Here is a 13,668-nt window from a genome sequence, read left to right on the forward strand (position 1 = left end):
CCAAAGACCATGCCACAAAATTCCAAACATAACTACGAGAGATTGGACCTTTAAGTTGTGAAGATGCTTGCTTTCAAGCTACCTTCAAGCTACCCAACTGTCAAAAGTGGTGCCCCTTTATCTTGCAACCACCCATTATAGGGATTATTTTCCCTTATAGTATGTACTCTTATCTTTTTAGTTATATGGTTGTAGAGAAGAGAAGAAGATAGAAGAAAATTCAGCCATCCATATCTCTATGTGTGTGTGTTTGCTTGCAAGGAACACAAGATCTCCCTCTCACCCGCATTCTCATCTGCGTTTTTTGAGGCAGTGGAGGCAGGTGTTCTTTCCCAAGAATGGTGCCTTCCCACATGGCCTTGAGCCGAGAAGAGAAGAAGATAGAAAAAAAATTAAGCCATACATCTCTCTCTTGTGTATGTGTGTTTGCTTGCAACGAACTCAACCTCTCTCTGTCCCCTGCATTCTCTCTAATAATTAGGGGTCTTACGTGAAGGGCGGTTTTTGTAAAAAAAATAAAGGGTGTAATTGCCACATGCATGAAAATATGTATTCATATTTTATATAAGTACACATACGTTATGGATGTGGTGACATCTTGATTTTTCTTTTTAAAAAAAATTTGAGCGAGAAAGGGGAAGTGGAATTTTTGCCCAGAGGAAAAAAGCAAGTAAATGGAATCAAAAGGTGCAAAATATCCAACTTGCTCCTTCTATTGAACAACAAATATCTAGACACTATGTCTTAGGAGAGGACAGCTGCTTTCTTCTTATTTTAATTTTGATGAATATAATAACAACAGCTCTTTCTTCTTATTTTAATTTTGATGAATATAATAACAACAGCTCTTTCTTCTTATTTTAATTTTGATGAATATAATAATAGCAGCTAAGGGAGGAGGTTGGGCCGCCATAGAATTGACAAGTTGCTTCCATTGGAGATTGGACGATCCTTGGGCATCGACAGCTTCCTGGGCGGCCTTTCTCCAACGCGATGCTGCTCGTTTGAGCTGTGAAGAGACCGTGGTGTGTTCTCCAGCTCGCATAAGGGCTCGAGCTTGTCTCTCCACCTCCTCTTTATGCACGAGTCCATTTTGGTCTGCCTTGAAATCCAACCCCACTTTCCAGCTGTCCACAGAGCACCTGTTGTTGAGCATTTGGTCCGCAAAGTAGGGCCAACCCAGCATGGGCACCCCGGCCGAGATGCTCTCCAGTGTAGAGTTCCAGCCACAATGAGTGAGGAAGCCTCCCACGGCAGGGTGAGTGAGCACTTGGAGCTGGGGGGCCCATTCGACGAAGCATGCACGCCCTTGTATCCTTTCAAGGTACCCTTGCGGGAAAAGGGCCGTGTCTCCGTACATGAGGTCGGGTCGGATAACCCAAAGCAAAGCTGATTGGCTAGCTTCCAAGCCCAAGGCCAGCTCTTCAAACTGTTGGGCGGACATCACGGCAATACTCCCGAACGATACATACAGAACAGAAGAGCGCTCTTGCCCGTCCAGCCATTTCAGGCAAGTGTGGTCTTCTGGCCAGAGGGCTGCTGTTTGATACGAGGCTAGCCCTGCACCAGCAGCAACTCCTCCTCCTTGGTCGAAATAGGAAGGTGGTAGCAGAGGTCCCACCGTGTATATGGGATTGTTTTCCTCTCTCAGGGCTTCCATTGAACCCTGCTCAAGCTCTTCGAACGTGTTAATTGCAATCCACGTGTTCTCCTTTAGCCTTGTGTAAGGCTGCAGAAACACATCAAACATGAAGTCCTCCGGATCAAAGCACTGCAAAAACGTGTTTAGCTCGGTCATCTTCAGCGGTGGCACTCCTGGGACCCAGGTTATACGCTGATCAGCGGGCTCTGCAACATGTGGCGCACCTCTTAGAGGAGAATTAGGTTGTAATCCTGATTAGAGTTTGATTCAGCCCTAAGTAGTATAAGCAAACTGATTGACGTAGGAGATTAACACTAGTGGTGCTGATTATTAATCCACTGCTAATATACTCGTCATAATAGCTGGATCGAGACGATTTATTACAAGCAATTAGTTCGTGATTATTTACAGAGGACGATGGGTTGCGCTCTTACCATCGTCATCAGGAGATCGGTGCCCTTGCTTAACGGCCATGACGGATGCAAGTGTACCAGCTGAAGCAGTCCAGAAAGCAAGCCTTCGGAGCCCAAATCTGGTGGCAACATCTTGTGTGAAGTAGAGGTAAAGGTCCGAAATCATGCATGTGACCGGGCTCTCCACGTCGGATCGGAGCAGACCTTCCACCAGCTCTTCAAAAGCCGGTTTCAAGCTAAAGAAAGACTTGCACAGCTCAACAAGGGTTTCTTGCCCACTCGTGCTCCCATTCTCCCTCTTATCCCTTATCTCCGCAAAGCGTATGTCAAGGCCTTGCTCTTCAAATCGCGGCTGCAAATGCTGCAATAGTGCATGGTTGTGCTGTGTATTAACGAACGTAATGATGAAGCCTTCTAAAGCTAGCTTTATAGACAGGTGCATCATGGGTCCGATGTGGCCTTGTGCAGGGAATGGGATAACAACCGCATGTGGCCGTAATTTAAGGTCGCGGAGGCTTACAGGAAGACCCATTATATTGCTTGTGTTTCTACTACAAAAATTAAGTGAGATAATACTGCAATCGGCTAGTGTGAGATGAGGCAACTAGAAGAGGAGGACAGCTCCAAATGCTTAATTAGAGCTTACGAGCAGTATTTTTATGCTTACAGAAGAAAAACCGCCCTTTAGTGTTATGAAGGCAAACTTTGGAACTAAAGGTATGCTTCATGAGAGCTTACGAGCAGCATTTTTATGCTTACAGAAGCAAGGGGTGGTTGGTGGCATTAATAATATATCTTTGAAAACGGACGTGTCACGACAAATTGGCCTTGGCTTTTGAATTATTCAACACCACACGTCTTCTGAAAATACGCAACACCGCACGTCTTCTCAAAATTAACGCCGCCCGGGAAAATTTGTTGAAAATAGACAGCATGATGATGTAGCGTTCGGAAATATTTAGGGGCGTGCTCGTGACCCGTGTACGTGTCATTATGTACGGGCGTTCGGAAATATTTAGGGGCGTGCTCGTGACCCGTGTACGTGTACATGTACGGGCGTGCTGTGCGTGTTCATCATGTGTACATATACGTGTTCTAACTTCTCCGAACGCTAGGTGTCATGGTTAAATAGTGCTAGTTAGAACTTAGTACTAACATCCAAATTTCTAAGTTTACCAAGGTAATTAGTGCGCTCAAGATAATTAGTGGTTGTCGAACGCTAGGTGTCATGATTAAACTGTGCTAGTAACATCCAAAATTTCTAAGTTTACCAAGGTAATTAGTGCGCTCAACATAATTAGTGGTTGTCGAAACTCATCGGTTATTGACAAAAACAAACTTTTCCAAACGCTATTCATCAAACTAGATAGTAGAGAGTTCAAGGCTTACACGTTTCTCTGCGCGGAATCTTTCATATCTTAAAGTCAACAGTAACTAAAGTACCAGGACAAACCTGCAGGCAGGCCTTAAAATTGACTTCTCACAGCACAAGGACTGTGACTCTCTATGTACTTATTCTAGGCTTCCTATGAAGCTTCCTAAAGTATTCCAAGGCTTCACTCAAATTTGCAAAAATATTAAAACAACGAGATAAAAACAACAAGTTCATGATACATGGAAATTCACAAAAAAAACTTAAGAAGAAATTGAAAAATCTCACGACCACCACCACTTTCAAATATATATATGTATATATATACATATATACATATACTTGGGACGCCTAGGACTCATGGTTTAGGCTTCGTTTGACGCTTTGTAGAAATTCTTGGGCTTCAAAATGACGCTTGAACTATTTCTTGGAAGCTTCCTTTGAAGCCTGAGATGGCCAAGGACGCCCAGATGGGCTTCAATTTTAAGGCCTGCCTGCAGGCACTCCAACGGTCAAACAATCCCCCCTCTCTGTCTCTCTCTCTCTCTCAAACAATTACTTTCCTAAGGTGGTTATTACCTTGGGAAAAACCTGTAGGCACTCCAACGGTCAAACAATCCCCCCCTCTCTCTCTCTCTCTCTCAAACAATTACTTTCTTAAGGGAGAAACTTGGTTATTACCTTTGGTACGAGGTGGCCTAAGATGCTTGCATGAAAGCAAACATCCAGAGAAGGCCATGTGGCATCGAGAGAAGACCTATCTTCGGGTACCCAAGCTTTAAATATACTAGTGTCGCGACCCGTCTTCGACGACAAGAAGCATTTTGCATTTAGGTACATGTAAAAGATATATGTGTAAAATCACTCTTCCTTTCCTTTTAGAAGCTAGGCACATCGAGTTACACACAAACACGCATAAAGATGTACGTATGTATATACATGTACGTACGAAACCATACATGAGCGACAACTCGAAGATATGTGTAAGTGTGTACGCGCCTATGAATGCATGTGTGCATGTCACATACACACATGTAGATATGTGTCTGTGTATGCGCACGCATACATAATATCCATAGATACTAGTCACACTCATACATATATGTATACATCGTCCTCAACTTGCCAAACTAATATATAAAAAACATCGTGATTGCCATATATATCCATATAGAAGTTCCTAGCATTACAAACCCATAAAATGATGAGTATCTTAACACACATGAACACAACCTCAAAACAATCTTCGGACAATGGGATTCTCTCTACTTGGTAGCCTATATCCCGCGCCTCCATCTGGCAAAATGTATGCCATAAAAAATATTAGCATTGAAAATATAACTCTCATAGAAAAAAGTTGGAAAAAGATAAAAGCTTACAAAACTCATTTGGTGGATCAATATTTGAGGCGAACGGCGTTTGAACAGGCTTGTAAATAGCAAATCGAAAAATCCTATATTGTCCGGTGCCTATGCACTAAAAATCTAACTTATCAGGCTTTTCATAATCCACAAACATTACACGTACATGAAGTTGATCTGTAACCTTCCACAATCGTAGATTGTAAACTCCTTCTCGTCGCTCGTAACTATCTCGACCATACAAACCCAACAATAATCTGGGTTTTAAAAAGTGAAGATATTCCTTGTTTGCAAATGAATGTTTCAATAAAAATATAAATTAATCAAACAAAACACAAAAGCTACATAAAAAGAAAGTTTGTATATATACCGTAAAACACCAGTGCTCTCTAACAGTTCGATAATTAGAGAAGCTGTTGCTTGGCCTTCCCAAAATGGAGGGTCTATAATTTAGCCATGAATATTAAATAAATCTTGGAAAACAGTAATACCTAAATTATAGCAAACGTCTAAAACATTTATCTTCAATATCTGTACATCACCATAAACGAACGAAAATGATCTCCTTGCCACATCTATCCTCAGCAGTATATCCCTGATATCAAATATAACACACACACACACACTCTCTCTCTCTCTGTCTATATATATATAGACACACACACACACATACAGTATAAGGGCACTGTATATAAAAGCGCACACACACACACACACACACTCTCTCTCTCTATATATATATATATATATAGACACACACACACACATACAGTATAAGGACAATGTATATAAAAGCAATCCAATAGCAAAACAAAGACTGTACTTGCACATCTTCAGAAACATTCTCTAATCAAATGCTTCCTTCCTTGCACAAAGATAGGTATAAATGTAGTCTCTTGCATTTGCAAACTGCCATTTACATTTAAATTCTTCGACATGCCATTTGCAAAACCTCCTTGTATAGATAACATTGATTATGAAGAGTTCATTTGAACCTGTTGTGCCACTATCATATTCCACAATATGCTTTACACACACTTTTATTGCATTAGATGATCTAACACGTGACATAGCGACGTACAGTTGTCCATGTGTGAATACTTGCGTGGCCAGATAAAGTCCCAATACACTCAATGATTGTCCTTGGGACTTATTTATTGACATACCAAAAACTAACCTGATAGGAAATTGCCTCCTTCTCATGTCAAATGACAATTGAAGCATAGTAGGCACAAATGTTATCCTGGGAAATAAAGACTTTGTCTCCAATGTTTGTACCTATAATGATTTCTGCTTCTATGACCTTTGAGTTAAATTGCTTGCATATCAATCTAGTACCATTACAAAGTCTCAGTCGAGGGTCCAAATTGCGGAGCAAAATGATGGGTGCATTAATCTTTAGAACTAAGCAGTGAGGAGGGTAACCGCCACCAAACTGTTCAAGTACTCAATTGGATACAGTATTGCGTCATTCTCACAAGAAACAATATAATCTGCACTAAGGTATTCTCTTTCAAGACCAGGCAATGAACTCAAGGCTAGTTAATTGATCTCATCAACCTCTAAATTTCGTGGTGCAAGAATAGCACGGTCTTTGAAGAAGCATGCATAATCCTCAACTCTATGAAGATCGTTGTATACCCATTCTACCAAACTCAAAACAGAGTTGCCATGGATCAACATTTGCAATGGAATTACTACTCTACCTTCATTGTTTGGCTGACCTATAGTACCATCTCCAATTTGTAATGTCCATTTGACAAATTCATGTTCTATACCACAGTAAGCACTCTGTCTAACCCATATGTTTTGGGTGAGCTTTAAAACACTCACATATCTCCAAATATGTGACTGGCATAATGTTGCATCAACAATGTCTTTGCACGATCCCTTTGGCACAACTGGTAAGATTTGCCTAGAGTCACCACCAAAAAGCATAACTTTTCCACCAAACACTATATCACTTTGCATATTGTCCCTCAATAATGTCCTATCCAGTGCTTCGTATGCGTGCCTTTGCATCATTGGAGCCTCGTCCCAAATGATTAACCTTGCAAGCTTCAACACCTCGGACAATAGGCTATTAGCTTTGATTCCACATATGCTAGAAGCATTCAGTACCAATGGAATTTTGAAACGTGAGTGAGCTGTGTATGACCATTCGAGAGTAATAATGCGGCTATTCTAGACGATGCACATGCCAAGGCAACGTGTTTCTCTCCATGCAATCGAGATAGCAAGGCATTGTAAAGATAAGTTTTGCCTGATCCACCTGGTCCATCAAGAAAAAAAACACCACCCTGGTTCAAAGAAACGGCTCTAAGGATAGTATCAAATGCTCTTGATTGACCAATGACAACTATTAAGACTCCTTTCCATGGAAACAGACAAATCAGTCTGCTCTGCTGAACAGAATCAAACATCATCTCTTCCATTAGCAAACCATTGTTGACAGTGGTGGCAAAACTTGATCTATTCGGAGTAGGCAACCCTTCAAAATTAGTTAACCGCTTTCCATACTAGTGTAAGAGATCTTGCATGTGCAACAAAGCCTGATTCTTTGCTATTGAATGACAAACACCAACATCGACACATGTAGTAATGAAATGCAAAAAATCTTCCGAAAGTTCAGCGGAGAATTTGTCCCAAAGCTGCCCACGAGGTTATATAGGCTCACAAAATACCATTATAATGACATACAATTGACGCAACTGAAATCCTGTATTTTGAATTGTAGCTTCAAAGAGACACATGCACCACTCCTCATCACTCTCTAGCAGTCCTATGGCTTCACATGCAGCTTTCAAACATGGATACAAATGTCCATTCACTATTCGCAAATCAAAAGATTTGCACTCTTTGCACACTGTGAGTAGCATCCGTAAGTAATATTGCTCACCTACACTCGGACTAACATTATACATGCGTCCAATCATATTTTTCCTTTTCCTTTTAGTCCATGAGCGAAGAGCCGAATTCCACACCCACTTGCAAGGGAAATCAACATATAGTATGCTATTTGCATTTGCATACAATTGATTGACTTTGAACCATTCAGTGAAAGATATTCTTTGGTTTCTCTCACAACTAATCACATCACGCAAGTCATCCTGGTCATTGAAAAGCACATTATTGTGCATTGGCAGATGAACATATAACCTTTGTATATTGGGCTTTTCATCGTGCAAATCATATTGATATATGCGCCAGCATTCCTCTGAAGCAGAAACGTACCGTGCATCCAGATATTGACTAACCTCATCAATAACCCCATTTATGTCTTGCAACTCTATAGTAGCTCTATCATGTCCTTTGTATACATACTTATATAAATATTTTACAGCTGTAATGGTAGAGCATACTTCTATGTTAATATGGGCTTTGTACCTCAAAGAGAGAAAAGGGTTATATGGAACAACCCATCGACTATCCACCCTATAATCCTTTACCTGGATGAAACTACCAGCATCGCGTCGCATGTAAGTTGGATACCCATTGTCATCAATGCTAGTAGTGTCGCGCAAAAATTTCATGGATACCGATGTTTGCAACTCCCATTAACCATGCAAGGAGAGTGCATATTCAGTTCAGCGCATGGTCCATGGACATTGCAATGACTAATTATGTTGTGCAGCTCTGGAAACATCACCTTGTCAGGAAGTTCATCACACACCAACATATCATAATGAGAAATCTCGATCGGTTTACATGCACTTTCCAAAATCAATAATATATATGCATGTGGCAAGCCTCTTTTTTGAAATTCAATAACAGAAACAAATCCCAATACCATTCCAAATATTGATTTTTAAACCAATAAGTGCATCATGTCCTTATGCTTCTCATAAAAGACCCGTGTGCAGTCAAGTCGGGTCGATCTTGTGCAACCTAACCCGGCAATAAAGAATTGGTTATTTCATCCCACTTAGGATTGCAAAAGGTGATAAATAGGTCAGGTTTACCCATCTTTCTAACAATAGCCATTGAATCTTGGTACAATTGATGCATATATCTAGGCCCCCCAGTATATGTAGATGGCAGCACCATCGTGCGTCCAACAATGCCTGCAGATACTCTATTAACTCCATTGAATCTTGGTACAATTGATGCATATATCTAGGCCCCCCAGTATATGTAGATGGCAGCACCACCGTGCGTCCAGCAATGCCTACAGAGACTCTATTAACTCCATCACTTAAATTAACTATATCTGCAAGACCCTGGTATACTTTTGCATGTAATGCTTTCTTGTTATTGCATATCCATACTAATCTAGATTCTTCCATGCTACTAAATGCATCAACAATTTACTGTTGCAAACACTACAAGACAATGCTGCCATACACGCGTTTCATACACGCGATAAATTACGAACGCGTGTATGGTCGCGCTTGTATTTGAATAAAATCGGGCGCGTGTATTTTAGCATTTAACTTCGCGTGTATATTTGCATTTATCAACGCGTGTATAAACGCGTTTATATACATGCAATAATACACGCATAAATACACGATAATATTCACGGGGTAATACTCGCTATTATACACGGAAAAATACACGATAATATTCACGGGGTAATACTCGCTATCATACACGGAAAAATACACGCCACTGTACACGGATTAATACACGCATGGCAGAGAAAAACTGAATTCCTTAACAAAATTAAAAACTATTTTCCTTAAACCATCTCATAGTACATTACAGTATACATCATTACACAATCCCACTACATGCATTTACAACAATGAAATATATTCAAAAATAAATCATGCATATGAGATGATAGAAATGTCATCAATTTAGAACATACAGTGACGGATTGGTTAGGGTTCGATCTCATCTTCAATAAGATCCATCCTTGTCAAACGATCAACATCAATATCCATTTGATCAATTGGTAAGGCTACGATTAAATTTATTCCACTATCGATATTCTGTACTCCATTGATAATGGTATCGATGTCCTGATCATCCTCATCATCATCACCATCATCCTCAATGGTAGGGTCATTCTCATGATCATGAGAAATGGCATGCTCATCCTCATTATCACGATCATCTCTTATTTCTTGATCATCGATCACAACATCTTCAATGGCATGTTCGACGTCATCTTCATTGCGGCTTGTTACATCCTCCATATGCTCCATATCAGTGAATGTATTATACATCACTTTGGAACGTGGTGCAATAGGGATGACGTACCACCATTTGATGTCATGCACCATTGGTAGATAGATAACCTACTCAAATACCCACAGTACAGTAATTAATTAGCATATCAAAAGTCAAGGGGTACGCGAGCTTAGATATATATGTACATGAAACACATTAGTAAAAAAATGCATACCTGCTCACATTGTTGTGGCAATACGAGCCTATCTTTCTTTGTTTGCCAGAACTTTGTAGAGTCAATAGTTACATATCCACTTGCATGGCGTTTTATCGTTGCATCAGGCCCTTTTTCCACCACGTTCATTTGCCATTTGACATCCAAAACATACACAAAGAAGCGACGAAAGTCAAGCCTAAATATGTCTTGGATTATGCCACAATAATCATCCATTTTTCCATTAGCTCCCTCAAAGCTACTAATGACACCGCAATCTTGTGTATTTCTCTTTTCATCAATTCTTTGTGTTCGAAAATGCTTGCCTTCACACCATATAGCATTGAACATAGTGCACTGGACCAAAATAGAAGCAATATTTGTGTAAGCAATGTGAATAAATATTAAAAGAAAATCACTTACAACTAATGCAAAACATTAGTTCTATGTACCTTTGACATGCATCCTCGTGCATACTCCCATTCTTCCGCCGTGATATGCAGCCCCTCGTCACTCTCTGCTCTCTCCATTTCCTCATGCAACCAATCAACATGGATATCATTCGGAAGTGTTGCTAGATGCTTAGGGTACGCCTTCCGAGAGCCATGTTGCCTCCGAAAGAGAGCTCTTTCTGCTTGCCTTTTTGTCTTTGCATCCTCATATCTTGTAACCCATCTGCTCATCACATCACTATTAAGGATACAAGTGAAATTGAGATCATCAATCAATGTTCTGTCAATTACTTTACTCTGTCCTTTTCCTTGAGGCACAATAGAGGTCATCCTCAAGTCCTCTTCATTGCTCCATAGTCGTGGCAAAGAGCTGTCCACCTGACCAAGAAATTCTGAAATATATACAAGAGACTCTTGTATCAACCAACCCTCGGCCATGCTTCCTTCAGGCCTTGCACTTTGCCTCACAAAGTCTTTTAAGGTCTTCATGAAGCGCTCTAGGAAGAACATCCAACGTGCATGCACAGTACCACATAAAGCAATTTCGTCCACTAAATGCACAATGAGATGTAGTTGACTTGTGAGAATGGTTCGCGGAAAAGTCTCCTCTACCAAACAAACCACCTCCACTGCCATAACACGCGCATCATCCAACGTGGCTGGATCAATTTCTTTGGAACTAACATATCTGAAAAATAAATAAATAGTACGTTATACCTCATGCACGTTCATTTTGCAAGGTATAATGAAGGGTGATCTGAGCATGGGTTTTACATACCTCACAAGCTCGCCCATCTTATAAATACATTTTTTCAAACTCTTATTCGCACAATGGTCGATGCTAGTAGGTAGTATGAACTGCGCACATAAGAGCACATTTATGGTTTATGGCATTACAAAATTTAATTTCAACGTACGTACAAGACTTGGAAAACACTTACTTGAAGCATCTTGTGCCAATCGTGGGACTTCAACCCATATAGTTGCTCAACGCCTCTTTTCTTAGTGGTTGTAAAGGCTCCCTTCAATGATCTCATGCATCCAGTGGGAGTACGCAAAGTGGTGATGGCCTGCTTTACCTGCTTCTCCTCTTTCTTTGATATAATCCATGGTGCAGGCGGAAGACGAACGTGCCCACCCACCTCTCGTGGCCAAGCTTGACGCATACGTCCTGCGACCCGCAAGTCCTCACGTACGCTAACATTGTCTCGTTTACCAGTAATATGTTCCCAAATACCAGATCCCACATTCTTGAAGATGTGCATGGGATCAAGAAGATGGTTGATCTTAAGATGGGTCCAATATGGCAAAAAACTGCTGCGTTTCAGATTTCATGGTTTGCAGGCATTTGACTTGTGTAATGACAATGTGTGAGTCAATGATGTACATGATGATGTTTGCTGCAGGTTCTTTATGGATATTCCAGTATCTTCATCCGATCCATTTGCGTATAGCAATTGGTTGATGGAGATGATGAATCACTTTGGGCGCCAACCTGGTCCGGTTGAGCTTACAGAGTATATGTATGCTCATCCCCCTCCTTCCCTGCCTGGTGTCTATACCCCTACCGCGAGTATCCAGGGCACTCCAGTGCCGTCTATTCCTCCGAGTCCGACGAGACGGCATGCAGCTTCTCCTCTTCCACGTCCACCGAGGAGACATACCTCGTCCCAGACACACTCACGTACACCCTCACAGCCACCATCACGTGCTCCCTCAGAGCCACCGTCACGTCAGGGCTCACAGCCACCGTCACGTAGACAATCCCCCAGTCGTGACTCCACCCGCAGCAGTAGGAAGAGTGGGAGTGGAGGATGCGGCGGGTGCTTTGGTGGGGGAGGTGGGGGAGGTGGGGGAGGTAGTAGGGCACGGGATGAGAGAGGAGATAGAGGGAGAAGAGTTAGAGGAGACAGTTCGGAAGAGGAGGAGATGAGAGAGATGGAGAGAGTGGTTTGCTATGATGTGACGGATAGGGGCGGGATAGTGATGGATGCGAGGGGGAGGGAGGTAATGGAGTACATGCGTGGGGTAGTATCAAACTCATATAGAAATTGTTTTATTAAATTTAAAGATCAAAATAGCCGATTAGTTGGGGAGGTGATAGAGGCTGTACACAGTCGGTACCCCAATCCCCCACATGCTACATTCTCGGATGTATGGGGAAGGACGCGAATAAGGGAGATCTTAAGTAATAAAAGATCTCACCTTAAAAAACTCGCGTACGATGACCGGCTAAATGTAGCTGCGGGTGGCTATCCTGCCGAGAAACCTGCCACTGCGCACAAACGCGAGTGGAAGGAGGCAAAGAAACGAGCAGAGGGTGGCGTGAAGAGCAGGCAGCATGTGGAGGCACGACGGATCCAGATGGAGACCGTTGGATCTTCGCATTTCGGATCTGGTGGCGTCGAGTCATGGGAGGCAGAGTTCGTAAGTATCCTGTCACTTTATTTGATTGTTTACTTAATTCATTGATTCTATGAATTGTTTTAATCTTACAAATTGTGTTGATTATGATACAGCGACGGGTTACGGGGAGGAAGCCCACAACCCACGATACTGCGTATGCTCGCCGGCATAGCAGACGTGACACGTGGGCCATCTTCAGAGCCGAGGGACGTATTACGGACGCGCAGTTTGAGTTGGCCATGAGACCATACGGTCGACAGGTACTTGAAAATTCGTAACGAATGGTTTTGGTTTATTGAATTGCATATATATATATATATATACTTATATACTATATATTACTTGAACAGGCACAAGCTGCTGATGATCCACCGGCCGCCGCTGCAGAGGGTGGACGTGAGCACTACTCCTCGGACATTCCGACCGATGCGAGCTCATCTGAGCATGAGGGGAGCACCGAGTCATCATCTGGGTCTGAGTAGTACTCAGATTTGTAGTATCACATTCCATATTTAGGATGTGATTGTATATATTTTTTTGTAAACTCAAGCCATGGGCTACTTCGAGATATGGACTCCCTTGTATACATGTATGAAATTTTGATAGTAATATTGAATTGATTGATCGATAGTATTACATTCATGGCTGTCTTGAATTGTGTAATGACAATGTATGCATTCATGTCGTTCT

General features: G+C 41.7%; 1 protein-coding gene across 1 annotated transcript; it reads right to left on the reverse strand.

Moving 5' to 3' along the window:
* Window positions 1-747: 747 nt before the first annotated feature.
* Window positions 748-2,786, reverse strand: LOC147619577 (UDP-glycosyltransferase 85A2-like). The gene is made up of 2 exons (XM_086773244.1): window positions 2,077-2,786; window positions 748-1,848 (listed from the first exon to the last, which is right to left on the reverse strand). Exons 1-2 carry the CDS (start codon window positions 2,585-2,587, stop codon window positions 818-820), a joined length of 1,542 nt encoding a protein of 513 aa, XP_086629370.1. The 5' UTR covers window positions 2,588-2,786; the 3' UTR covers window positions 748-817.
* Between the last annotated feature and the right edge of the window lie 10,882 nt (window positions 2,787-13,668).

Source organism: Cibotium barometz, chromosome 33, assembly GCF_041138505.1.
Source record: "Cibotium barometz isolate CiBa-2024 chromosome 33, ASM4113850v1, whole genome shotgun sequence".
In the NCBI taxonomy this organism is placed as follows: Eukaryota; Viridiplantae; Streptophyta; class Polypodiopsida; order Cyatheales; family Cibotiaceae; genus Cibotium; species Cibotium barometz.